We start from the raw sequence: 25,603 nt of genomic DNA on the forward strand, positions 1-25,603 counted from the left end.
CAGACAACTGTAACAGTTCTGCAAAGCCTGCTTTTCAGATGAACTTAAAGTAATTACTGGATTTCTTAGGTCTCTTCTCTCCCATCAGCAACAGGTTAAGTGGACACAATCCCCCATACTGCTACTATATACTCTAGATTAGATGGGGATTATAGTTTTCACATTCTTTTTGTTTGGTTTTGTTGGGGGTGTGTTGTATTTTGTTTGTTTTTCTAAACTTCAAGATAGCTTGGGGATAAATATGTGTCCTGTACCTAGCTCAGCATTCAGACAGCATGCCATCCATTTTTAGCCTAGTAGGCTATATGAAAACAACGTTTTTGCAATCACCCTGTCTCTCTGTCTGTGTCCGAATTTCCGGTAATTTTGAAGGTGTTAGCCAGTTTCAGCTGAGTTTGAGAGATAATAACGTTTATACAAATTTCATAAAAATAGATAAACAGGCAGAGGAGACACTAGGGATTGAACATTTGGGAGTTAACACCTAATAACTTTCTATCCAGTCAGCAAATTTCTACAAATTTCCACTTCTGAGCATGGCAGCCTGCATGTTGCTGCCAAAACGCTCTGCAGGAGAAGACGCTAGGTATATGCCGTCGTAACAGAAAATATTATAATTCAGGTAAATAGTCAGCCAACTGAGAGGCAAATCCATAGGAAACCAGGCTTCATTACCTTCAGTGTTCACAGAACTAGTAGCTTATATTTCTGAAGGATGAAATGAATGTGGGCAGTCTGAAGTTTCTTCAGATAACCAATGCTAGTGGATTGTTATTTATCGGGGGTGGGGGGGAAATTTGAAGTAAATATAACTCTTCGCTGATACTTCTAAGGTCTACATCTCTTGCAGATTCTCACAGGACCTGGGAAGCTGCACACTGGCACAACCGGCTCCTATAAGAACTGCTAGCTTCAGCCCTTTCAAGGACCTGACTCACTTATCATACCTCAGCCACAAAACTCAACTTGAAACCAGATTCATCACTTGGATTTCTTTACTGATGTACTATCGGAAGTATAAACTGCACCCATTTAGTGATCTATGAGAACTAAGAGCTTGTATTGCTTGCAGCTGTTCCATAACTCAGTCCAAAGGCAATGATCTCAGCTTCTCCATTTATGCCATCTGAGTGTTTCCATTTCATACATCTCCTACTAGCGCTAGTATTGCATACCACCCCTCTACCACGCATTTCTGAACTGATTAATTTCTGCATCTGTGTTTAAGCATGCAATCCTCATCTAGACGAAATCTACTCAGTTCATGAACCAGCAATATTGGATGTTGTGCAGTCTATACTTCCTTACTGTGAAATATCCTTTCCATAATCACAAGAACCCTGCCTTGATTAGCCCAAGCTCAGTGGCCCCTTTCAGGAAAACTTTTAATCACCTCATCAAAAATTTAAGTGTTTCTAATGTGTACATTTTCTTACCACATATTTTTCATGTTTTTCAAACCTGCATAGTGGGCGTGATGCTTTACCTTTTTATTATTGTTTATTCTGTTTTCATTGCATTACTTCAGCCTATAGCAAATAAATTATATTTAAGGTGAGCTTGAGGATTTATGGGTGAGCTTGAGGCCACTAATGGGTAAGCCAGATCCTTCCAGTGTTTCAATTCCTTTTTCTAACATGGTATCTTTGATATTTACTTTCAAAGTGAAAATAACACAAAGCAAGTAGATATCCAGAGATATGTTCCCTTCCATCATGACAGCTTTAAAAAGAAAAAATCAACAACATTCTGTTTGTGTCAAAGCTACAGAGGAAAGGCTATGGCAAATAGTGAGACATCTTTAATAGGAAACATCTCTATTGATTACAGTAACAGAGAACTATCTCTAAAGCCCAAGCTGATTTCAACTTTTGCTTCTATCATGGCAAGGTAAACACCCTCTTGGGTAACTTTCTAACATCCTTACCTGTGTGAGGCCTTATAGATTAGTTCGAGGGCTGGAAGTATTGGGTAAAAAGTGCTGCAGTCTAAGTTGCAAAATTCTGATTTGATCAAAATCTCCATGCTAATTACAATTTGCTAGGAATATTTCTCTTGAATAAATTTGTACCGAGAAAATTTGTCACACTGAATAACTTTGAGTTGCCAGAACTCAGTGTGACCTCCCAAAGCTGTCCCAAAAACCTCTTTCCTAGACCTTTTCTGGCATGTCCCCTGTTGTGTGATGATTTAGGTTAATATGCCTAACTATTTTTTAAAACAATTTAAAAGGCAGGCACAGACTTTGTGTTCTCCCTTACTGTTTGGACAGCTAGAAGCTATGCCTATGTTTTACACTGTGCTTTGTGCTCCTTCGATCAATGTAAAGTTGAACCAGAAACAAAAGCCAATAGCCAGGGAAACTAATAATCAGGCCTGTGCCTATCAAATTCACATCATTTGGCATTTGCTGGTGCTCTAAAGCAAGATACAGACTCCATGCAGATCCTGAGCATACCAGGGATCTGTTCAAGGTATCTTACACACGCAGTTTTATAGGTAGGAATCCCCAAAGTAACATGGTCAATCTTGGTGCACGGAGAGCTTTTTACGGGCACCTCAGGAATCTTGAACAGTGATGGGCCAAAGACTCAGATGAACAATAAGGATAGTGCCAGCTTTGCTAATACTGTCAGGAGCTTGACCATGTCCAGCTACAGAAGCAGAGTCAAGCCACCAGCAAGCAGCATGCAGGACTCCTTTACTTGCACTGGATAATGAAGGCTAGGGACTATTGCTAGCCAAGACCTCTTAAACCACCAGAAAACACCAGGAAGTTCTAAGCATAAGGGGCATTGGCCCAGGTAAAGATACATGCAGACCTTTTTTCTCTAAGCACATGTTTGGGTGGGGGAAGGTTATTTTCTGTGCTGATCATTTCCTGGACCTGCAGCCAGGTGCTGAGGACACTGCCAGCAGGGCTGTACTGCAGGTGGCCTCACACCTGCACCAGCTCTGGGTGGCTGCTGCAGGCAGCCTGTCTCCTGCCGGCCTCTGGAGCAGCCTGGCACCCTGCCCCGGCCTTGCGATCACCCCAAGTTGTTGTAAGGACCTCAATTCCCTATCCTCTCCCTCGAGCCCTGCCCCTATGCTTGCACTTGCACTTTGATAGATGGTGTGAATCACAGGGTTTCCCCCAGACTGACTCATTCCCGCAGCCGGTATAGGGCTCCCAAACCAGGCAGACCTCCTTCCCTGGTCCTCCAGCCTCCTTCACCCTGCGCTGTGTCCCATCTGTGCAGGTCTTGTCCCTTTGGTGCCCCCACATCCCCAGGCAGGAGGGGTCCTCCCGTGTTGCCAGAGGCACCGGGTAGCAGTTTTCACGGACCAGATGCAGGCTCACAAAGAGCAATAATCACCCGTCACTCACTTCCAATAGCCTTCATTTTGTCCTGGGAGGTCGCTTGGAGAACATGTCACTGCCCATACCCTGAATAAACAACTGCTGTACCAGCAACCTTGTATAACGTGACAGGAGTTATGAAACTGAAGTGCAGCGGTAGCTTCTCTTGTTCCCTACACCTTTTTCGCTGACCTGCCGTAGCTTTCCTTGCTCGAGCACCTCGCTTCCCCCGGAGCACGCTGTGGCCAGTTACTTCCACCGGATCTACCAAACAGGGAACAGAAAGTAACTGCGGTGGCTGTGAAGGAGCCATGAATCAAACACAACTGCGGAAAGTAAAATCCCCGCTTTCCTCCTGCGGCTAAGGCAAGGCAGAGCTGGCGGGGCGGAGGGCAGGCAGAGCAGCGAACGACTGCTGATAAGAGAGACTGGGGGGGGGGGGGAAGCCCGCTCTGTCCTCCGCCATCTCCCGATCTCCCTTCCCCCTGCTCCCACCCCTGCCCCCGGGGCCCGGCAGCACCCCTCAGCCCGGGCACCGCCTCACGGTCGGGACGGCGCGATACCCGAGCCCTCCGCCGACCACCGGTCAGGCCCGCCCCGCCCCGGCCCGGCAGCCACCGCCGCCACCGGCGCGGCGCCCAGCGGTGAGGGGATCGGCGGAGAGCCCCCGCGGTGAACCGAAACCTGCCCCGCCCGCGGCCGGCAGCAGCGGGACAGGACAGACGGACGGACAGGAGGGACACGGCACCGCCCCGCGCCTGCGCACGCCCCCGATCCGGGGTTTAGGGGCGGAGCGGCTGCGCCTTACCTGGAACCTCCGGTCCTGCCGTCCCCCGTGCCCGGCGCAGCCCGGCCCGGCCCGCGGAGACCGCGCCGCAGGTGGGGAGGGCTCCGCCGCTCCAGCGGCGGAGGGGAGCCTGCCTGGGCGGGAGCCGGGCCGGGCCGAGCGCGGCCTGTGGCTGCGAGGTCCTGGCGGAGCTGGGCGGGGGGCGGCCGCGGCGGTTCCTGGGCTTCGGCGAGGCCTGGGCAGGCCCGCGGCCGGGCCTTGCTGGGCCGCCCCGGCCGCCCGCGCCCCTCCGCGCAGAGACCCCAGCCCAGCGGCCGGGTGCGGGGCCCGCCCGGGACAGCCCGGCGGCGGCCGAGCTCGGCGGGCCTCGGCCCGCACCCGCCGGGTGGAAGCTTCGCCATGTTTGCGAGAGCTGCCGCTCTGGCTCGGCGGGCGAGGAGATCCATAGATCTCGGGGAGGTTATTGGGCCCCGTATTTTCGGCAGCGCCAGCCTTCGCGGGCAGGCTGTGCCGGACAGATGGGTCTCTAAAGGGGTCGCGAAAGGCAGCGCTGGAACGGCTGCCCCCGCCGAGCGAGTTGGTGACTGCCAAGTCATCTTATCTCTCAGCTTTCTGTGTTTTGCAGGAGCTTGCGATGTTCGTGAGCAAGCCGCAGCCGATAGGGCAGAAGATGGTTGCGTTTAAAATATTTTGGTGTTCTGAAAAATAAGTAGGCTTGTAACTTCAAGTCGATGTATTTGCATATAAGGGGCAAGAATGCCACCCCAGCTCTTTGGAGAAGTATAACAATCTGGTTGAAGTCTATAAAGTTTCACTGAGTTTATAAACAAAAAAGTTTTTCCCCGGGTCTTGCATGCAACTTGGGATGAGGTGGTTCTGCATGCCTGGGATCTTGTTTGGGTTTGTGTCTTATCATGCTGCACTGCCAGAGCAAGCTGAAGGGCACAGTCGTAAACAAAAGCTGCTTATCACAACATTTTTTAATTTACCAAACTCTTTCTAACAGACTGTGAATACAAGGAAACTCCAGACAAGTCCAAGGAGACTGGAGTGTCTGTATCAGTTACAAGGGAGAGGCTGGGTCAAAGCACAGCTGAGAAGGAGGTAGGGTTCATGACTTTGGTGACAGCATAGAGGCTGAACTACTACTGTTTGGCATATAAGTGCTGGATAAAAGAACAAAGTGTCCTTGAGCTTTGGTTAGCTGTAATAAGGCTCGGTGCTTGGTTGAGGGGGAAAGCATGCTGGAGGAACACATTTCCCTTGAAGGTGGCTGTCTGTTTTCTCATTTGTGAGCTGAGACATGTTTCAAGCCTCTGGTAGTAGAAAGCTATTAATGCTAATTATTGAAGCTCAGATGCAGTTGGCATGGAGGATACACCTGCATTAGTATTCTAAATTCAAATTGAGTGCTCTTGAAATTAGTTCCCAGTGACAGTGTGATCTGGGAGTGCATGAACTTTCTTCCTTTTGGAAGAAGCTAAAACTAGGAGATGCACTTCAGTTGTGGGTGGGTGTTGTCAGTCTGGAAAAGAGCTAATATGAAGTAGACACACAAAAACATGTATAGTGTGGATGTTGGATCCTCAATAACTGTTTATTTCTACGGACCTGCTGCTTGTTCTGTATTTAGTTGTTGATGTAGATGTAGCCTGAGCCTACCATCAGTAGAGCAGGTAAGTCAAATACAGTTGTAGCACAACAGCACCAGGGACTTATCCCTAAGCCTTCAGACCTATAGCTGTAACAGCTATTGCCTAAGCTGCAAGGCTGAAGTTCCGTAGCTTAAAGGCTGTAGGTCAGCTACAAGGAGAATAGTAAGCAAAAACCCCACGTGGAATAATCATCAACATTGTCAACAGCTTATTCAGAAAGTTTTTTTCAATAGCTCAATATTTTTAGTTTACAATTTAACAATTTCTATTATTGAATGGCTCCCAAACTTAGAATGTTTAAAAAGTGCAGCAGCATAAGGATAAATAGTTTTCCTTCTTATAAGGGTTTAATGACTTAAATGAGTTAAATAATGCTGCATATTTGCTGAAACAGTAACTGGGACTTGTTGGCATTGGTTGAGTTACTTTTCCCCTCCTACGTTCATCTATCCTTTGTGGTAATATAATGAATTAATGTTGTGCTTGTGCTACCATCACCGTCTTTGAGATCTTTCTGTTCTGTCTTGAGTGGTTGGTTTAAAATATTCTGACTTGGTTTGCTCTCTTAATCTTCCTCTTAGGGCTCTCTTTCTCAGTGAACCAGCATATTACTAGCAGCTACCCCTTACAGTGGAAAAACTCAAGTTTTGCATACTCTTTTTAAATCATCCAGTTCCCCAGAACACTGGTGAATTGAGTGGCTGGCATCTCTGTATGTTACCTAACTAAAATGTGGTACAGGGATAAGCTGGACAACTGATTGCCACTGCTGTACAGATTTGGTTTTTTCACTTTTTGTTTTACACCTGTTGAGAACTAGGAAGGTTTCCACTTGCATCGCTTCGTCACAGCCTTTAGTTTCAAGTGTTCTGTGTTTCAAGGTCACTTCAGTCTTGTGTCTGAAAAGCTACAGCAATGAGAAAATTTTAAAATTAGCACTCGTAGCAAAAGTGCTTTTGTGAATAATACTTTTCTAAAAAACAAGTCTTTATAAATGCTACATATTGGCAGCAGCTATGTTAAAGTAACTCCCATTTTGTTTTCCCTGATTTTCCTGTGCATCAGTCCTCTTTTGGGTGAAAAGGAGTCATCAATTTAAACACCTGGGGATTTATAGTTCTAGCTCAGAAACTAGTAGCTGATGCCATGTTCTCAAAGCAAGTCCAACCTGAAAAGCTTCATAGAATTGGGTCTGTAGTGTGTGTAGAACCCACTGAGAACTGCAGACTTGCTCTCTAGAGCCCAGTCTTGAATTTTTTTTTTTAATCCAAAGACTGATGTGTGAGTGGAAGTCTGTAAAATAACAGTCCTTTGAAAAGCACTGCTAGGCTGTTATAGCCTTTTGCCAGCAATCCTACTGTTCTAACTTAAAAGCCTTTCATTGATTCCCCTTTAACCTGTGTGTACTGGAGGATCTGAACAAAGCTCCCAGTTAGTTCAGGTCCTTACAGTTTGGGACTGACTCCAGGACGGTGGACTAACAGTTACCTGATGTGGAGGACTAAATGCAAGCCATCTTTGAATTGTTCTCCCTGAAAACTTTCTTCTGACTTTTATTTTAGACATGGGAAAATCACTTTCTCACCTGCCTATGCACACGTGCAAGGAAGATGGCTATGATGGAGGCACAGTGTCTGATAATATGAGGAACGGGTTAGTTCATTCAGAATCGCACAATGAAGATGGCAGATGTGGAGATGTATCACAGTTTCCCTATGTGGAATTTACAGGAAGAGACAGTGTCACCTGCCCGACTTGCCAGGGAACAGGACGAATTCCACGAGGTAAGCTTTCTTTTTTAACTTATAAATTTACCTCATAACCATGTGCAGTTGTAACTATAATAATCTATAACAAAATGCTCTCCTAGCCAAGATGAAGATTTTTCTTTTTTTTTTTTTTACTTCGTAGCATGAAGCATTTCATTATGATTACATTGGATGAACAAAATGCATTGAGTCAGCTTTGGCTGTTGCCTGTTGGGTTTTCTCTTGTCTGTACAATGCCAGTGTTGCTTGCTTCTCAGCTTTAAATTCACACATAACCCTAGCTCTTGCAAGCTGAATTTGCAAACCTTTATTTTTCTGACATTTTATTGCCTCTTTTTTTTTAACTACGTAGTTTAAACTATTTGAATCAAAAGATACCTTTGCAAAAACAGCTGCAAATGCAGAGAGTGAAAAGTAGGCCTGTGCTACAACACCTTTTGCCTGATAATTTATAGTGAATTTTCTTGCCCTCACTGCTGTCAGTGCCCCTCGTTTTCCTTTACCCTCCCTTTGTCCCATCTGTCCCTGCTAGGTAGAGGACTCCAGCTGGGAGTTGAAAATCTATGGGATCTCTGGCAGCCTCAGGACGGAATAGGCTGCACAGCGTTAATCTTCATGCCTAACAGTTTTGTTTGCTTGCTGCCCTCATTCTTCGCTTTTTCCTTTTTTCTAATAAAACATTCTGCTTTATTACACTTCTCTCCTATATGATAAGCCACCTGAATAGCTACTCATAAACAGACCATTGAAAGGAGAATGCAGGATATCTGAAACTGGGCAGAAGGAGAGAGTGGCAAGTGCACTGTGCCATGGCACAGCCTTCTGCTTCAGCTGTGATATCTTCCTGGGGAGGAACCGATGAGAAGGTTCATGTTTGGTACCGCTTTGCTTTTGCCAGCACTGTTATCCAAAATAGACTATTAGGTATAAAAGCTCTCACAACTGATTTTGACCAGCAGGTCAGTAAAATTAACTGATATCTGCCATATTGTCCTTGTACATGTGCTTCAGACAGATTAGGTTCTGGTGTAGTTCACAAATACTTCTGTCTCGCCTGCGAATAAGTGGCAGGGGGCACAGGATATTTAAATGGATGCAAATATCGTAAGATATTTGTGGTTTAGATGTTAAACTTTGTACTACAATGTATTCTTCAGGTACCTCTGAACTGAGCAAATTTGAAATGTGGAAAAGCTATGGAACTACAACTTATCTTAACAAAAAGAATATAGAGAAGGAAGTTTGTTCTGTTAGCTTGCTAACTTGAAATACTTGATAATATCAATGGCAAGTTTTACTCCATTTTAGCTAGTGCTATCTTGAGTAATAGTGGGATTCCTATGTTCAAAAGCTTTTCTTTGACTATAGGGTTCTTGGATGTAATACAGAGAAAAATGTGAGTTAATTTATTAAACATTTTGCAGTAACTATTAAAAATACAGGAATACATGTTGTCCATACGTTCTAATGAAATAATGTGATTAAAGCTATAACTTTACATGAGTTTTTAGAAAAAAAATAGAGCTGTCTTTTTAATTATTCCTCAGTACTTCAGGAAAAAAAAAAATGTTTGGGGTTTTTTGAGGGAGAGGGGAAAAATTATGTGTTCACAGAATGACTGCATGACTAGTAGGGAAGACTAACATGTGATACGGCTAAACTGTATAATAAACACATGAAATGGTGTTTTGTTCCTTGGACAGCTTTAACTTTTCAGTGTGATAAAGTATGAAAGTTGGACCGTGCTGTTTTGTTCAAAGGTTGAAGATGCTTCATTGAAGTCAAGATGAAAATCTTTAAGTTGGTAGAGGTTTTTTAGAAGGTTGATGTTACCACTACCTGCTTAGTTAGCATGCTTTGCTCAGCTTAGTGATTCAGCATGGAATAACTTCAAAGTGGTTGATAAGCTAAGTGAAAACGCTGGTCAAATTCTGCATTTGGCTTAAAAAACGCAAATCTGACTTGTTCTTGAGGCCTTTCTGTTCCCAGTCAGATGGATCTCAGTTCCATTTTATTGTACAGCAAATAGCAAAAGCTGTAAAGGCAGATGTAGTCCATGTATTTTCAACAGCTCATCTGTACTTATGTGTTTTATTTCTACTGTTCAGATACTCCCCTTTTAAAAATGCGGTCTAGTGAAGTAATGTGTTGTTTGGAGAAATTCCAGTAGATACTTTTTTTTTGGCTTCCAGGGTGCTGCAGCTCAGTCCCATGAGAAATGGTTGTATATAGCAGTGATTTACAGAATGCAGTGTATGTATAACTTGTGTTGGCCAAAGCCACCCAAATTCATACATGTATTTGTTTTTAAACAAAACTGACTTCTGTTTTTCAGAAGAGTACATGTAGAATGCCTTCTGGATCAGTTCTTAATGCCCCAGCTTCTGAATGTTTTTTCCTATGACTTTGTAGGGCATGGCATAGAGAGCTGGAAGCTGTTACGTACCTGTGTTTCTCTCGAGGAAATGGAGCCAGTGCATGTATGCAGAGAGGCAGAACTTGTTGCTGTTCTGGTCTTTGTGGGCTTGGTGTTTTCTCCTCTGTGTTGTGTAAGCCATGATCTATTTCAGAAAGAGGAGTAAGCTACAGGAATGTTCTACTTGGGCCTACCTGGAATTTAAATGTTGTAATGGCACCAAAGAATAAACACTTATAACAGGCACTCTTTGTTTGAAGCAACTGCAACAATACTTATTCTTTGTTTCTCTAAATTCTGAAAACGTGTATTTGTTTCCAGGGCAGGAAAATCAGCTGGTAGCATTAATTCCATACAGTGATCAGAGACTGAGGCCAAGAAGAACGTAAGTTAATAGTTGCCATATGTGGATCTACAGTTAATTCTTCTAGTTAAAATTCAGCAATTTAAAGGAGATAGTGTCAAGAAAAATCAAGCAAAAATCACTGGACTGTTGTCTTGCATTCAGTATTGAAAGAACCCTGTTCATGAGTAATATCAACCTTAACCTCTAACTCTTGGAGTTATTTATTAACAGGTGTTAATAAATGTTAAATAAACGTTAATAAACAGTATGTCTTACGAAGCTAAGTAATACTGATAGATCTTTTCATGTAGATATTTATCTGAATGTCTACAGTAATTATGCAAGTATTTATCAATCCCTGTAACATCTTAATTGATCCAAGCAGATCCATCTTCAGTGTTAAAGTCTGAGTACAGTGATAACTTCTTTGGGCCACTCCTACAAAATAAGTCGCCTAGAAATTAATTTGTAAAGCTCTGAGCAGCTATCAAAATTAACAAATTCATAATTCTGATACAGAATTTTTTCTTTTCTAGGATCTACTTAAAGGTTTAATCACAGTGCTCAGGGGTGCTGCTTCTGACAGTTTGGGTTGGGGTTGTTGTGTTTGTTTTGTTTGTTTTTTTTCTTAATGTTTGGATGTTTCTGTAGTAAGCAGAAATGAGTGCTGGGGAAAAAAAATACAACACTTCACATAGTACTATCCTGGATAATATATCTGATGTAACAGTAGTACAAATTTGAAACGTATTACTTTAGTTTTCTAATTTGGAGAAATTTGGAGCTGCAGTAGAGCCTCTTGTTTGTGTAATTTTTTTATTATCATACACAGACACCACTTTTGTATTAGGTTAATTGTGATTTACTCTTCCGTAGCAGGAGTCTAAAACTTTCCCTGAAAGTCTTTTATGACAAAGAACGCTATGTAAGGCGTAGAAGACCTTTATTCTTCTTTCTGGGTGTGTTGCACAAGAGTCCTGTGGAATGACAGGAGTTCTTCTATAAATAAATTTAAAGAGGAAGTGCTTATGCTTCAAAGCATATAAATATTTACCTCTTCGTAGAGACATTTTCCTCTTTAAGTTACAAATATTGGGATAACCACATTTTGAAACTTGATTTTTGATGTACATACCAGAGTTACATCTCTGAGATGTAGATATGAAGTGGAGCATAGCTTTTTTATTTTTTTTGCCCCCTTTGGAAGCTTAATGGAAGCTCAAAATAGACTGAAATAGTTGTATTGACTAGTCATGCTCCTTATCACTTAAAAGAAAATAACATGCTACTGTTGTTTAATGGATCTTGACTCTGAAATGTGCTCTTTTTTCCTCTAGAAAGCTCTACGTGACTGCTTCTGTAATTGTATGTTTACTGCTTTCTGGGCTGGCTGTATTCTTCTTGTTTCCTCGCTCAATCGACGTTGAATACATTGGTGTGAAGTCAGTGTATGTCACTTACGAACAGAGTAGGCGCATAATATATCTAAATATTACGGTAAGCGTAGCTGTCTCGTTGGCTGTTTGTAATGGAGATAACACAACAGGAGATACTACTGTGACATTTTAATATGCACAGAAATTGTGATCTAGCTGGTAAGCTTAGTTAGTGCCTTAGGAAATACAAGCAGATACAATGACTAGTTTGAAAAATGTAACTGGACCTGCTGTGGCTGGTTCCTGTAGCTATGGCTAATAGAGGCATAGCTGCAAGCTACCACCGGGACTTGTATTTTCATGGGAACAGTGACTTTGGAGTTCTCTGCTTTATTTTTGGAATATGAGTGAAATATATGGGGGGGGCGGGAAATGTTATTAAATGCTGTCCTGGTATTATGCATCTGTCAAAATTGGTTTTGAGGAAAAAAGATCTCTTATCCACCTTAAAATTTGTCTTTCTACATGCTGCTTGACTTCTTGGTAACGCAGTCAGTACAAGGTTGCCTAAAGACTTTTGATAGAGTTCCTCATTTGAAATAAACAAAGCAACCTTGGGAGAAAAGGATCCTGTGATAGCTAACTTTCCTGGAAGGAATAACTGAGGATGGGAAGAAATGGTCAGTATTTGCAGTGGGGGGAAGTTGTGCAGACATTTGTGCTGCTCAATATATTCACCAAAAAAGCCTGAGAAAGGGGTTAAGTGATGGTCCCTTATCCCCTTTCCCCCCACTAATCCTAGAAGCCAGGAAAGTATACTTGCATAATTTCAGGTATTACTGTCTCAGATACAAATTTAAAAATGTGTGCTCATCAAGATACACAGAGTGGATAGCTGTTAGTGTTTTGTTTTGTTTTTCAGAACACACTAAATATAACGAACAACAACTATTATTCTGTTGAAGTGGCAAATATCACAGCCCAAGTTCAGTTTTCAAAAACAGTTATTGGCAAAGCACGGCTAAACAACATCACCAACATTGGTCCTCTGGATATGAAACAGGTAAGTAAGATAGGCTTTCGAAGTTGAATGCGTGTTAATCTTTGTATATAAATCTATTTAATTTTTTCATTGCTTTTTTTATAGATTGACTACATGGTGCCCACAGTTATACAAGATGAAATGAGCTACATGTTGTAAGTGTACTCACCTCTACATATCACATGGGTCTTATTAAAATAACTATAGACATCTGTGTCAATTGAGGATCTTGGTTCCTGTACAGGCTGATACAGCAAGGTGGAGTTCACCTTCGATGTAGTTGCCTTGCTACAGTTTGGTGCTGTGTGGTGCATTCGGCGGTTTTCTGTTTGTTTTTGGTTGGTTTGTATGTTTTGGGTTGTTTTTTTTAAACAGATTTATTTCTAGATAATCTGGACCTAAAAAACCAGTATTTTAGCATTGTACCTCTCTGCTTGTCAGCCAGTATGTGTTGTTGGATACAAGCTGGCTTTCTATTATGTTACAGGTTGTCTATATTTTGGATTAGAAAACAACAATAGCTGAGAATATCTGCCGTTATGGACTAACTAAATCCTGTTTTAAGCCTAGCAGGAAAAAAATCAAGATCTTTGTCATCACTATAGATACCAATATAAAATGTTTTTTAATACTGAACTGTTTTATTTGTATTTTCGTATATTTGAATCACCTGTGTTCATTCACTGTTGAATACTTCATCTCATGCTTGTTGGTGCTTGAGAAAAGAATGGCAGTGGCATGCAAATATTGTGGGTGGCTGCCATGCAGTCGTGTTGCACTGATCGCGTGCCTTTCATTCCAGAGCTGATAAATGTGTGACCAAGAGCAACTGATTTAAGGAGGGGGGAAAAAAAGTATATGCTTCCATAGTGTTCTGTATAACTGGTATGTAGGTGCACATCAGAAAATATAAGTCTGAAAAGGTATCTTGCAAGAAAACAGTAACTCTGACAATAACAAAATCTGTGCAGATTGGTTAAAGGACACTCTGCGTAATACAGAAGTGAATGAGTGCAAAAAAAAAAAAAGTGTGACTTTCCTAGGTTCTTGATTTTTTTTTTGTTTTGTTTGTTTGAGCAAGAACAGAAAGCCCTCAGGACTGTTTTTTGATAGGAATTGCTGCTTTTACATGAAAAGGTGCTGAAGTTGGTATAACATTGACCTGGCTTTTTACATTTTTTAAAAATTAACAAACACAAATTCACATTTCCCTCTCTGTATATAAATTTGATAACGTGAAGTGAAATGGCAAATTATGTCTATATTCCTTCACAAGAAAAGTCTTCATCAGTGAGGTAGTGGTATTAACATGCTTTAATGTAATTGTTCAGGTTAATTTTGGTTAGCTTCTGAAAGATGGAGTTACCACTGTGTCACAGGACGCTTGTTAGCAAACATTACGTGTAAACAAGCACATGTGAATATAGTTCATGTGAAACCAAGACTATATATAAGTAGACCTAGGTGAGTATAGAGTCACAGGCAGTGTTTTTGAAGAAGTATTTTGGTTGCCATGGCTAGCAATTCTATAGTCTCTATATACACAGATAGCAGACTTTCCAGTTGAAGCCACAATTCTTGCTTTTTAGATAATTGGTATAAAAGCTTGATGCAAATCTAACAATTGCTTTTCTTTTTTGCAGTGACTTTTGTACTTTAGCATCTATCAAAGTGCATAACATAGTAGTGATGATGCAGTAAGTACGGAAACTTTCTGTTTGTTGGGAACAACTTCAAAAGCCATGTATTTCTCATTGAAATATTACTCAGGAATACTTAATCCTGCAGTCTGTGCATCATAGATAAAAGAAATCAGCTTGCTTTCTAGTGTAGTAGCTTCATCGTTCTAGAAACTGAACTGCCTTTTGACAGGTTCTGGTCACTCAAATAGGTGGAACTATTATTAGTGTATCTGCTCTGCACTTGGGCTGTAGCCATGGAGCTACAAAGGTCTGAAATACTTTGAAATGAGCTTGTGTATCAGCCACTGGTCAAAAATTGCTGAGATCATCGTGATCTTAAAGTGGTTACAGGCTCCTGGTACTCTGCCAGGGTCTGATTTTTGTGACTGCATAAACAGCAGCATGGTGGGGTTTTTCTTGGGTGAGGGGCAGGAGGAAGAGATGTAGACTGTGGCTGTAGCTTCTCTAATCATCATTTGCTTTTTCTCCTTGCAAAGCAAGGTATTAACTAGGAAACCTCAGTTTTACCACCATTTTTAGGAAAAAAAGTCTGTGCTCAGGAAAGCAAATGTCTTTCATGGAGAAAATCTGTAGTGGTAAACTAGTATTGCTTTAACTTTACTTAAAATGTCTTAATAATATTACATATTTGGTTACAAAACTTTTTTTAAAAAACCCTAGTAATGTAGAAACACTGATCTTTGGAATAGGGAGCTCGAGTCCCTTACAAAACAAATATATCTTCTGTTTTGTCTTTTTAAGAGTGACGGTGACAACCTCTTACTTTGGCCACTCTGAGCAAATATCCCAGGAGAGATACCAGTACGTGGACTGTGGAGGAAACACAACCTACCAGCTGGGCCAGTCAGAATATTTAAATGTACTTCAGCCTCCACAATAAAAGCACCGCTTGGTTAGCCTGGAATGACTGCTGTTGATGCTGGCAGAAATCCTTTGAATAGGACTGGTACTACGCGAAGGGGAGAGTATGTGCATGTAAAGCAGAGCGAACCTGGTGACCTGTTCACTTTAGATGCAAGGAGGGAAAAGGTGCAAAATGTATATAGGTGCACTTGTTAAATGTTGTGTTTTCCCCTTCTGTTTGCTTTCTATTACCGTAAGCACTTCTGTCAAGTCGTGTGGTGGGAGGAAGAGGGGGAATATCAGATTCTTGAACTGAACTGGAACCTTTCCTTACAGTGTGGTACATCAGCTTAGAGTAACTGTGTGTATGTCTGTGTTTAGGTGAAATGTGAGCATTTTAGAAAAATTGACACTCATAAACTTTAAGTTTATGCTTTAGTTCTTGATATTTAACTACTGAAACTGGCAGTAATACTACTTAAGTAACAAGATTACTTTGAGGTGCCTGGGTGTGAAAATTCTATTAGTAAACCGGTGGTGATAGTTCTTTATTTTGGGATTCTACTTTTCATTTGCTATACGTGGTTAGAGGGGACACGCAGTCTGTGAAAGCCAGGAAAGCTCCCTTGGATGACACTGTACGTAAGTGTGCAACTTCTAGAATCTGGCATCTTTTCATTCATATTCCCTCCTGCTGCCTCTGGGATGTTATAAGGAAAATGTATGTTGTTAGATTTAAAGTTGGATTTAAAACAAAAACCAACCCCCAGAATCATTACTGACAAAGGAAGAATTCAAGACTGCTGAAAATGAACAGGTAAAGACTTTGATGGTGTCATTCTACTTTGTTTTTTAGAAAACTTTTGAGTACAGCCATTAAAATCAAGATGGTACAGTTGGAACTAGGTGGGAAACTGTTTGAGCATGGGTTTGGGCAGCTTGGTGTAAATTTTCGTCATTATTATTGTTTTAGTATACTGTGTATCTAAGCTACTTGTAAGTGTTAATATGTTGGGGTGTGTATATCCAGTGCGCAGGCTCAGTAAGTAAGGCAGCAGTTACCTGAATCTCCAGAGCACTCACAGATTACATCAAAGTTAGGTAGGGGACAATAAAGCAATTCTTTCTGTAAGGCTAAATGCTCATGTAATCATGAGACTGACTCATAACAAAGCTATTAAATAATTTCAGTAGGATAGTTTGCACAGTGAGAATTTCTGGGGTTATCAAACATGGTGATTGTAATTTTGGGTCCAAAGTTGCTTGACTTATGAAGGCTGACTGTTCTAAGGGTTAGGTACAAAACTTTTTAATTAACTAGAGCAGGATTGTTTTATTTCTGAATTAGGTAAGGTACAGCTGTAAGAAGATATTATTGAGACTGTTGCATTGTAATGAGTTACTCTATTTTTTTAAAATAGATGTTGCGGTTTTTATGCTGCCCATCTCCTGGAAATAAGCTATATAAAATGAATTAGCAATAAACACTATGGAAAAAGGCTGCTGAGTAACTTCTTGCAACTAACAATCTCTTATGCTTCAGTACTTCAGTGAAGGTACATGTCTGTATTACTCCTTATTGGCCTTTCTTAAGTAGACCTAATTGGGGGGTGTGGGCAGAATATCAATGAATTAAGACAGATTTAAAAGAAATTAAGTAACCATACAAAAAAAAAAAACTTTCTCTGAACGCTATGAGCACTTACTCTGAATGTCTACGGAAAGTTTTGGAACCTAAACTGTCAGTTTCATATAACTGTTGATAAGATGAAGATGTCAGCTTTTGGCTTTGGGGAACTTCTGGAACTGGAATAGTCAATTCTGACGACTTATTGTAGTTACAAGAAAATTATTCCTGCATCTGGGCACTTAAAAGTAAACATTCTTTATTAGCAGTTACAATTGTAAGGGAAACTAGTTCACAATTGATTCTGATCTCCTAGAGTATAGATGAGGTTCAGTCCTGTGACTTGTAAAATGCATACAGAAGCTTCTCTAATGGTCTGAAAGTATATAGGTAATAACTAAATACTAGGATAGTGGGGAGCTGGTCAGAAGCAGAGAGGTAAACACTACTGTTACCTGTTGTAGAATGATTTGTTTATATTGGAGGGTAGGGAGAGAGTTTTGATTTAAACAGTATCAGATCTGAAGTCAGCCAGCAAGTGATACAAGGTTTTTTTGGGGAGGTTGGTGGGGTTTTTTGTGGGGTGGGGGGTTGGGGTGGAGATTTTTTTAAATTCTTTTCCTACCTAATTAAAAAAAAAAAAAAAAAAAAAACAGCTCTGGGTAGGTATTTGTATCAATTTAAAACAAATTTTTCTTCAAAGGATAAAAGGTAATCTAACATAATAGGGATTGCACAATGATAAATTTATTTAGTGACAGTAACAAATGCTGCTTGAATAACCGTGGTGAGGGGAGGTTACACTGTTTATGCAGTGTTGAGACTCAAACTGACCTTTGAAAGTTTGGCAGATGTGCTGAGCAAACTATTTACTTAAATCTGTGGACCTTACGTTGCACGAAGTGCTTGGTATTGGCTAATTTAAAATAAAGAATTATGAATAGAACTGTTCTTTCCATGTATGTGGCAGAAGGGGAAAGATACAACTCTTAGTTTAAATGTCTTATCATCTGGGATATGTAATGGCTGTAGACTTACTGAATGACTAAGAGTTCTCACTTTAAAAAATAAAAGTTGAAATAAAGATCCTGTTGATGAATTCTCAAATTAAGTCAGTTAGAGAATCGAAAGCTTACGGTTCCACCTGTGCTAGTATGTCCTTGCAAAACTGTCAGCATACCACTAACCAAACAAGGCAAGATTTTGAACTTACCTGCTTATCTGAAAAGTTGTGTTAAAGTTACACTAAAATTATTAGTTAAGACATCTGTTTAAATACTGACCTTAGACTTGATTTCTGTGGCTGAGCTTGGAAACATGCTAAGGGAGCAAGGGAAGTCAGTATTAACTTGTATAACCTTGTAAACAAGCTATCAGAATAGATCCAGGTGACAGACCTGTAATTATTTAACATTTATTTTTTTATCTTGATTTTAAAAATCAAAAAGGCAAGCCTTTCAGTTCACTGTAAATCAATAAGTACAAATTCTCTCCAGAAGGTCACCTTGAAGAATCATCTTTCTTTTTCTGGTTTTCCTGTGTGTAAGGTGGCTTCTGAATGATTTCTTCAGAAGTGATTCATATTTCACTTGTAACTTCCCAGTAATCTTCAAATACTACCAAATACATATATACTGGCATTGTAGTGTTGTGTTTCAAAGGATTTATTTCTAATATAGTTCTTTTCACTTGAATTCTTTGTAGCAATTCCTGTACCAAAACCTGTTGCACTTTAAAATGGAAGCTCTGTTAGTTATCTCTGAAAACAGTGGTCCAGATGTTGCACTGTAATGGCACAATTGAGGAACAAGACTTAATGTATTCTGCATAGAATAACTATAAAACCTCAAAATTATAACTTAAGGTAAATTAATATGGAACATTTAAATGAGTAAATATTGGTTATTTGGCCATTTTGACCTAGAGAACGAAATTATTTTACGTTTTGTATATGATGGTTTAAAAATAAGTGAATGAATAAAGCCACCAAACAAACTCAAAGATCTAACCATCACATACCCATCTGGAGAGATTTGAAGGGAAACGCTCTTACTAAAAGACATAGTTACCTGGCACTTTCTCTTTAATTCCTGGTGTGGGGAAAATCTGCAGAGGCTCATTCATAATTTGTTTACTTATCTTGATATTTAGGAGATAGTTGCTTAATTCTTAATCTTTTGTGAAGACAAGCATAACTATCTTTTCCCTGCGTGGTATAGCTTTGAAGCTCTTAACGCACTTCTGATGTGAGCATGACCTTGATGTTAACATTGTGGCGTTTGTGTTTTGCAGACTGAAGTACGTGCCATAGTTGACTTTGCTCCAAATTGTCCTTGAAGTTCTGCAAGTGAACACATTTTTTTCATAGTAGTACATTGTAAACATGACTGGGCTTTTTAGTGCGTGGTGTATAAAGCTAACCATTTAAGCAGTGAATCTCTTAAGTGCTCGGATTGAACTGTTAAGGTCTTCACCCATCCGAAGTGTTGTGCCCTCGTGGTGGAAGGGATGGTGCTTGGAGTAGTGTGAGAGAGATTTCTAGATTCAGAAAATGTTAAAAGAAAAATCGTGTTATTTCTTATTCAGCATTTAAGGCTTCCTTTTTTTTTTTTTTTTTATGGTGGTGATGGGGGTTAGTTGTCATTTTTGGTTTTCATCCCACCCCCCAAATCTGTAGTGGGACATCTGTCTGTTCCCAGGAAGCATCTTCTGACATGGGTGACTCTTTTTCAGAGATGGGCAGCTACATGAAGTTTAACATCAGCTGGTCTGGACTTTGAGAGTTAAGAGATAAGTAAGACTAGCAGTAATACCTCTAAGAACAAAATTTTTTACTTACCTGTCTAATAAAATGCCACAACCCTAGCGATGCTTCCAGGCTTACTGTTCCTTCTGAAAGGAAGGATAAGTAATTAAGTGCAGCCAGTGTGCTTCAATAATGGACTGCTGCAACTAGGAAAACATTTGTTTGTGTTGGCCCTGATCATGCCAAAAAATCTAGGTTTTTTTTTTTATGGCTTTGAAGGGGGGAGGAATAAAACCCAAGCCAAAACCCAACCGAAACATGTTGAAAAAAAATTATTTGGGTATGGTAAAAACATCCAGTGTTTGTCAACTTGAGAAGTCACCTTCCTGTTTTACCTTTAGCTGGGGAATTCTGGTCGTTACCAGAGGAGTAGTCTGGGGTAGTTTGTTCTGCTGCCCTACAGCTTTTGCCATGTAAACCTGCTTTTCTGCCTGTAGGCAGGCCTGTTGGACAGGAAAGGTGCTCTGCAAGGGATCTGTACAATTAGAGTTAGCATCAGGCCCGACAGTGTAGTGTGAGGCTGTTCGGTGGCAGTAACATATTGATCCTTGTGCTGTCCTCTTCTGCCAACCATCATAAGGGTCTTGCAACCTGGATGTGTGTCTCTTGGGTGCTCGGGCTGATTTTGCTCTGCATGGACAGGGATATTTAGTGCCAGACTGTAAGTATGTTACGGCACCTGAATATTTTGGATCTGTCAGTGATTTAGTTCTTTTTGTTTAAGGAAGTAAACTTAACCACTGTTAACATCCACTGTACAGAGTGTGCATATAATAACAGATATGTATAGAAATTCTACTGAGTGATGACTATTTTTGTAACTTAAGAATTGTAAACTTGTTCTTGTAACTGTGTAGCAATCTAACAACTTAAGCATGATCAACACTCTAGAAGGCAAGGGGTATTTGGGAATGACTTGTAAGACACAGAAGTTATCTTAATGTCAGTTAACTGGGACAAGGGATCTTGTTTAGAGATTCAAAATTGAGTTAACTGTATTATGAAAACGTGTTTCTAGGCAGGATTGTTTGTCTCAAAGGATGATATTAAATTTTCTATTAAAAAAAGTTTGGGTCATGTATCTTTTTTTTAAAAAAACTGACTTAATTTTCTCTCTTTCCGTATCTCCCACAAGTTTTACCTCTATCTCCCCATATTTTTTCCCACAAGCTTTCATGTATTTTCAATGGTATGATTTCAATTTTTATAATTATTGGCATTCTGTGATGTGAAAACTTTGCAATCTACTTTTTTTTTTTGATACTATGTTTTATTGTGTTAAGTCTGTAATAAACTGGAGTATCTGGAAGCGAAGCACCATATGTGAGTGAATTGCTGTTGTCTGACTGGACTACTAAAGTAACTGAGTGAAAAAGGTAGGCTGTTGTGGTGGGTTGACCGCAGCCGTCAGGTGAGCTCCCACCCAGTTTCTCATATGCTCTTCCCCCTGGTGGGATGGTGGAGAGAATCAGGACAAAAGCAAGAAAACTCATGGGTCAGGATAAAGAGAGTTTAACAGGGGAAGGAAAGCTGTTTGCACAATCAAAGTGAAATAAGCAATTTATTTCCTGTCAGCAGGCAGGTGTTTACAACAGGAAGACAAACACCATAACCCTGAATGTCCCTCCTTCCTCCTCCCTTCCCTGAGCTTTTGCTGCCGAGCATGATCCCATATGGAATATCCATTTGGTGGGCTGGGGGCATCTGTCTTGGCTGTGTGCCCTCCCACCTTCTTGACCACCCCCAGCCTCGTCACTGCAGGGTTGCGGGGGGGAAGGGTAAAAAGAGGAGGCGGCAATGAAAGAGGAAGCTTCCCTGCTGCATGAGCACTGCTCAGCGTTGGCTGAAACACGGGTGTGTTACCAACGCTGTTTTAGTCACAAACCCAAAACACAGAACAACATGGGGTGCTGTCAAGAAAGCTAACTCCATCCCAGCCAGACCAGTACAGCTATTTGCAAAGTTATTTTAAGGAATTGTTATTGCCTAAAAGCTTTTATCTTTAAAAGCTGGGCAGCGAAGAACATGGCTTTGAAACATTCAAAACATTGATAATGTTCAGATTTTACTAGTAGTCTTACACATGTTTTGGAACACTTTAGTGGGTTGGAGCTTTTTTTAAGGTTCCTTCTGGAGAAATCTGTTGTGTGTTCATGACTGCTACATTGGTTTTCTGGTGTGGGTAACTAATGGGGATCTTGGTGCGTAGGGGTGTTTTTGGCTGTTTTGTTTCAGCTTTTGGTTCTCTAAAAAGGCTTTATTTTAAACTAAGTGTAGATGGGAAAATAATTAGTTATGCTTCCTATTTTCTTTTATATATACTCCTTTTTCCTGCCCAGAGTTGTCATAATCTTTGTCCAAACTTTCCTATTTGGCCAAGCCCTTTATTGAACACTATAAATTGGAGAACAAAACCTTTAAGCAGTATTTTGCAGTGTGTAAATAAGAGCTTGAAGAGACATGAAAAACTGCTTCTCTCTTGTACTGCCTGTCTGGGGACAGGTAGGCAAGAGTATGTCTTTAGCAGTGAACAGTGTTATTTGATCCAAATACTTGAAACTACATGATTTGGGTTCCTTTTTTTTTTTTTTTGTAACTTCTCTCCCCATCCAGAGCCGGTGGGGGAGTACAAAGGTGAATTTCTACCAGGGAAATTTCAAACACCACCTTGTTTGTCTGGAGAGTGTGAAGAGGATTAAAAGGGAATACACTGGCAGATGGGAATAGGTAAAGAAATTTTATTTTGGACAAACTTAAAGACCTAAGAATTGTTTTTCCAGAACACCTGAAGTAGATGTTTTTGAGATCTAACAATTGAAAGATCTGACACCTTGAAATGGCCTAGTTTCAAAGACCTGAAAAAGACACAATGACAGAAGCTTCTGAAAGATTTTGGAAGTCTCCCCCTGGCTGGCTGTAGGTTGCTTTCCTTCTCAAAATTTCATGTACCTTTCTATATAACTGTGTAACTGAACACATGCCTGGGACATGTTTTTGTGCTAATACGTTCACCTGAGAGGACTTTGGGTACACTAGTGATGAATGACACTAATTGCCTTCCAGCATGAAGATGATGTCGATCTGGCAACTTAAGGAATACCAAATCACACATTTAATTTTGCTGGAAGTCTCTTGATGTCAGATGAGGTAAAGATCCGTCTATGTTTCTGTTCTGATTTATTTTCCTTATTTTTTCTTGTCTAGGAATCCCTGCCTCTTAAACCTGATAGCTGAGATGCCTCACTCGTTCACTGGTGTTTCCTGCGTATGGGTAGCAGGTGCCACACAGTTTAATGAGCTGTCAGGGGCACTACGGAGCTGACACTGCTCCATAATGGAGCTGCTTTTTCACGAGCCAGTGAATCACCTAACACAGTAAAACTAGAACTTGATTAAGGAGCTTCAGCGTCACTGTAATGTAACGTTTTGCTGACTACAGTTAACAGATATCTGAAAAGTAATGATGTATATCATTCCTGAGGGGTCTTTAGTAAGTAGTACTTCTAGCAGCCCTAGCGATATAGTTGAGGTTGAGAAATAAACGTAATTTGCCTTTGTCTGACTTTTCTTCTGACAATCATGCCACAAGACTGTTGTTCCAGTACTGGTCATGGGAGTGATATAAGGGTTACCTTGATAGAATTTAATATCTAGAAAAACAACAGGTGAAGACATACTGACTGTTTTTCATGAGTTTTGGAGGCTTATATAATACTGGGATACATAGACTTAACATTTAAGAAAATATATATCTTAAATAGCTTAGGTTTTGGGAACGACAGCACCTGTCTGCATGGGGATCTATTTAAGTGATTGAACTCAACCACCATAAACTTGTGGCCAAATTCTACATTCAGTGTGTTTAAACACACTGACACAATCAGTGCAACTATTTCACAAATTCTGTGTCAGTGTGGAAGTTTTCATTAAATATATGACAAGAAATGTTAAAATAAGCCTTAGAAGTCCAAAATATTGTTGCAAAATATAGATTCTAAAACTTGTATGATCTACAACTGGTTTTGCTTGCTGCCAATCCTGGCCCAGAGATGGGGCACGGTTGCTATTTCTGTGCTGCTTTTAATGTGCTATGTGACCTGAGATGCCTGACTTCCTTCTGAATGGTTTACAACCAGGAGATGATCCTCACTACTTTGAGATCTCTGCCACCCTGTGTGGCGTGCCAGGATCCAGCTGCTTGGTATTGGTAGATATTCTTGCCGGGTCAGGACTGAAGTGCCTCGTAGACTTCAGAAGGGCCAGCAGCGTTCGTGGAGGGGCCCAGCAGATTTAAGCCACTCTTTGATTTTGGGAAGCAAATTAAGCTGTTGTGTAGACATACCCGGTGCCTTGCTCCTGCAGATGGCTACCAGCTTGCCTTTCGTTTGTTCTCACTAAAAATGCAAAACAGTGGGACAGAAGGAAGCTGAGACTTAGGAAAAATAAAATGTGCTAATCTTATGTTGCATGCTGACAACTCCACTGTTTGATATGCTAATACTTGAAAAATCCTATTTAAACTGAAAGCTTCTCAAGCTTGGGAAGGATTCAATTTCCGTCTCAAAAGAGATGTAGAAATGCTGAATACAACTCAAGGTTACTAAGTAACCTTGATGAGACCAGCTAAACCCAGGGGAAGAAGTGTGCAGGGTCCTTTATTTAAAAAACGGAAAGAACCCCCCACAGCCCCTAAGACATCAGCCTCCAAAACCAAAAAAAACCCAAACCACCACTATTATTGCTAATTTATCTGTAGATTTAACTGATTGCTAATTACAGTGCAGTCTCAGGTACCCTAGTTTTTATTCTGGTGCTGTTTAATTTTTTTTTTTTAATGGAAAATTAATCCTCTGAGGCCGGTGCGCAATGCTGCCTTCCCTCAATAGGTGGTGCCAGGAGCCTGCGGCATGGGCTGGTGGCAGCAGCTGCCTGAGCTGGGTGGGTGTAGTTCAGGTGATGCTTGAGGAGTTGAAGAGTGCTTCCTGAGAAAGGGAAGCGAGGTAAAAGCGTGTTTCTGCTTCCCAGCCCTTCACCGCCAACCCCACCCCAGCATTTAAATGCAACCAGAAGCAAAAATAACCTTCCAGAAAAGAGCAGGGCTGTCCCATTTGAACTGTTCAGATGAAATGGAGTTTTAATCTAATAAATCCAGTATATGACTTTCCAAACCAGAATGAGGATACTTCAAAATTATTTTAAAATGTAAGAGACCTGAGTATGTATTAACTGATTAGCAGTGAGAATACAGTGTTGATGCCAAGATGTTTAATTTTGGTGAAAGACCTTGAGCAACCCCTGTTTGTGTCTGTGTAGCTACATAAGGCTTACCAAACCCAAAATCTGTTTTTCAGATTTCCAGTTTGTTTTCTCGCTCTTCTTGTGAAGGTCTGGTAACCACAGTCTGCTTCGACGTTCAAGCTGAAGTGTTGGGATTTTTTTTTTTTTAACTCCATTATTGCCCAGTTCTCCTAGTGTGTTTGCTCTATGCCTATGGTATACCAGCAGTGAGTCAGTTGTCCTGATGATAAGCTTTTTCAGAAGACTAGAAAAACGCTGCAGCTAAGTTGGCTGTCAGGGTATGCTGTTGGCTTATGCATGCTCAGCTCACTGCCAGCACCCCAGGCCCCTTTCAGCAGAGCTGCCCCCCAGCCCCTGCAGTGCTCAGGCTGTCTCGTTGCAGGGGTTATTCCTTCACAAGTGCAGAGCTTTGCATTTCTCCTTGTCAAGTTTCATCAGGTCCTTGTGGCCCACCCGTCCAGCCTGCCCAGGTCACTCTGAATGTTGGCCTCCCCCTTGAGTGTATCAGCTAGTTCCCCCCGGTTTGGTGTTATCTGCAAACTTGATGAGTGCGCAGTCTGTCACCTCCTCAAGGCCACTGGTACGGTAGTTA

The 25,603-nt window shown here is 40.9% G+C and overlaps 1 protein-coding gene and 1 long non-coding RNA gene across 4 annotated transcripts in view; one reads left to right on the forward strand and one right to left on the reverse strand.

The window, feature by feature from the left end:
* The window catches only part of LOC142052602 (uncharacterized), a 21,116-nt gene extending 17,054 nt beyond the window's left edge, over positions 1-4,062 (reverse strand). For both annotated transcript variants that reach the window (XR_012658903.1, XR_012658904.1), the window contains exons 1-2: positions 3,907-4,062; positions 3,536-3,607 (exon numbers count right to left, since the gene is read on the reverse strand). This is a non-coding gene — a long non-coding RNA (uncharacterized LOC142052602). The remainder of the gene's footprint in view (positions 1-3,535; positions 3,608-3,906) is intronic.
* On the forward strand, positions 4,044-21,033 carry TMEM106B (transmembrane protein 106B). 2 transcript variants are annotated; one of them, XM_075082926.1, is made up of 9 exons: positions 4,044-4,222; positions 5,137-5,234; positions 7,348-7,569; positions 10,292-10,355; positions 11,654-11,813; positions 12,615-12,755; positions 12,840-12,889; positions 14,378-14,431; positions 15,179-21,033. In XM_075082926.1, the coding sequence occupies exons 3-9, from the start codon at positions 7,350-7,352 to the stop codon at positions 15,315-15,317; spliced, it is 828 nt and encodes a 275-aa protein (XP_074939027.1). In that variant the 5' UTR covers positions 4,044-4,222; positions 5,137-5,234; positions 7,348-7,349; the 3' UTR covers positions 15,318-21,033. The 2 variants fall into 2 exon arrangements, with proteins under 2 accessions (XP_074939027.1, XP_074939026.1); XM_075082925.1 differs by lacking the exon at positions 5,137-5,234.
* Positions 21,034-25,603: the final 4,570 nt, after the last annotated feature.

This window comes from Phalacrocorax aristotelis, chromosome 2 (assembly GCF_949628215.1).
Source record: "Phalacrocorax aristotelis chromosome 2, bGulAri2.1, whole genome shotgun sequence".
Classification (NCBI taxonomy): Eukaryota; Metazoa; Chordata; class Aves; order Suliformes; family Phalacrocoracidae; genus Phalacrocorax; species Phalacrocorax aristotelis.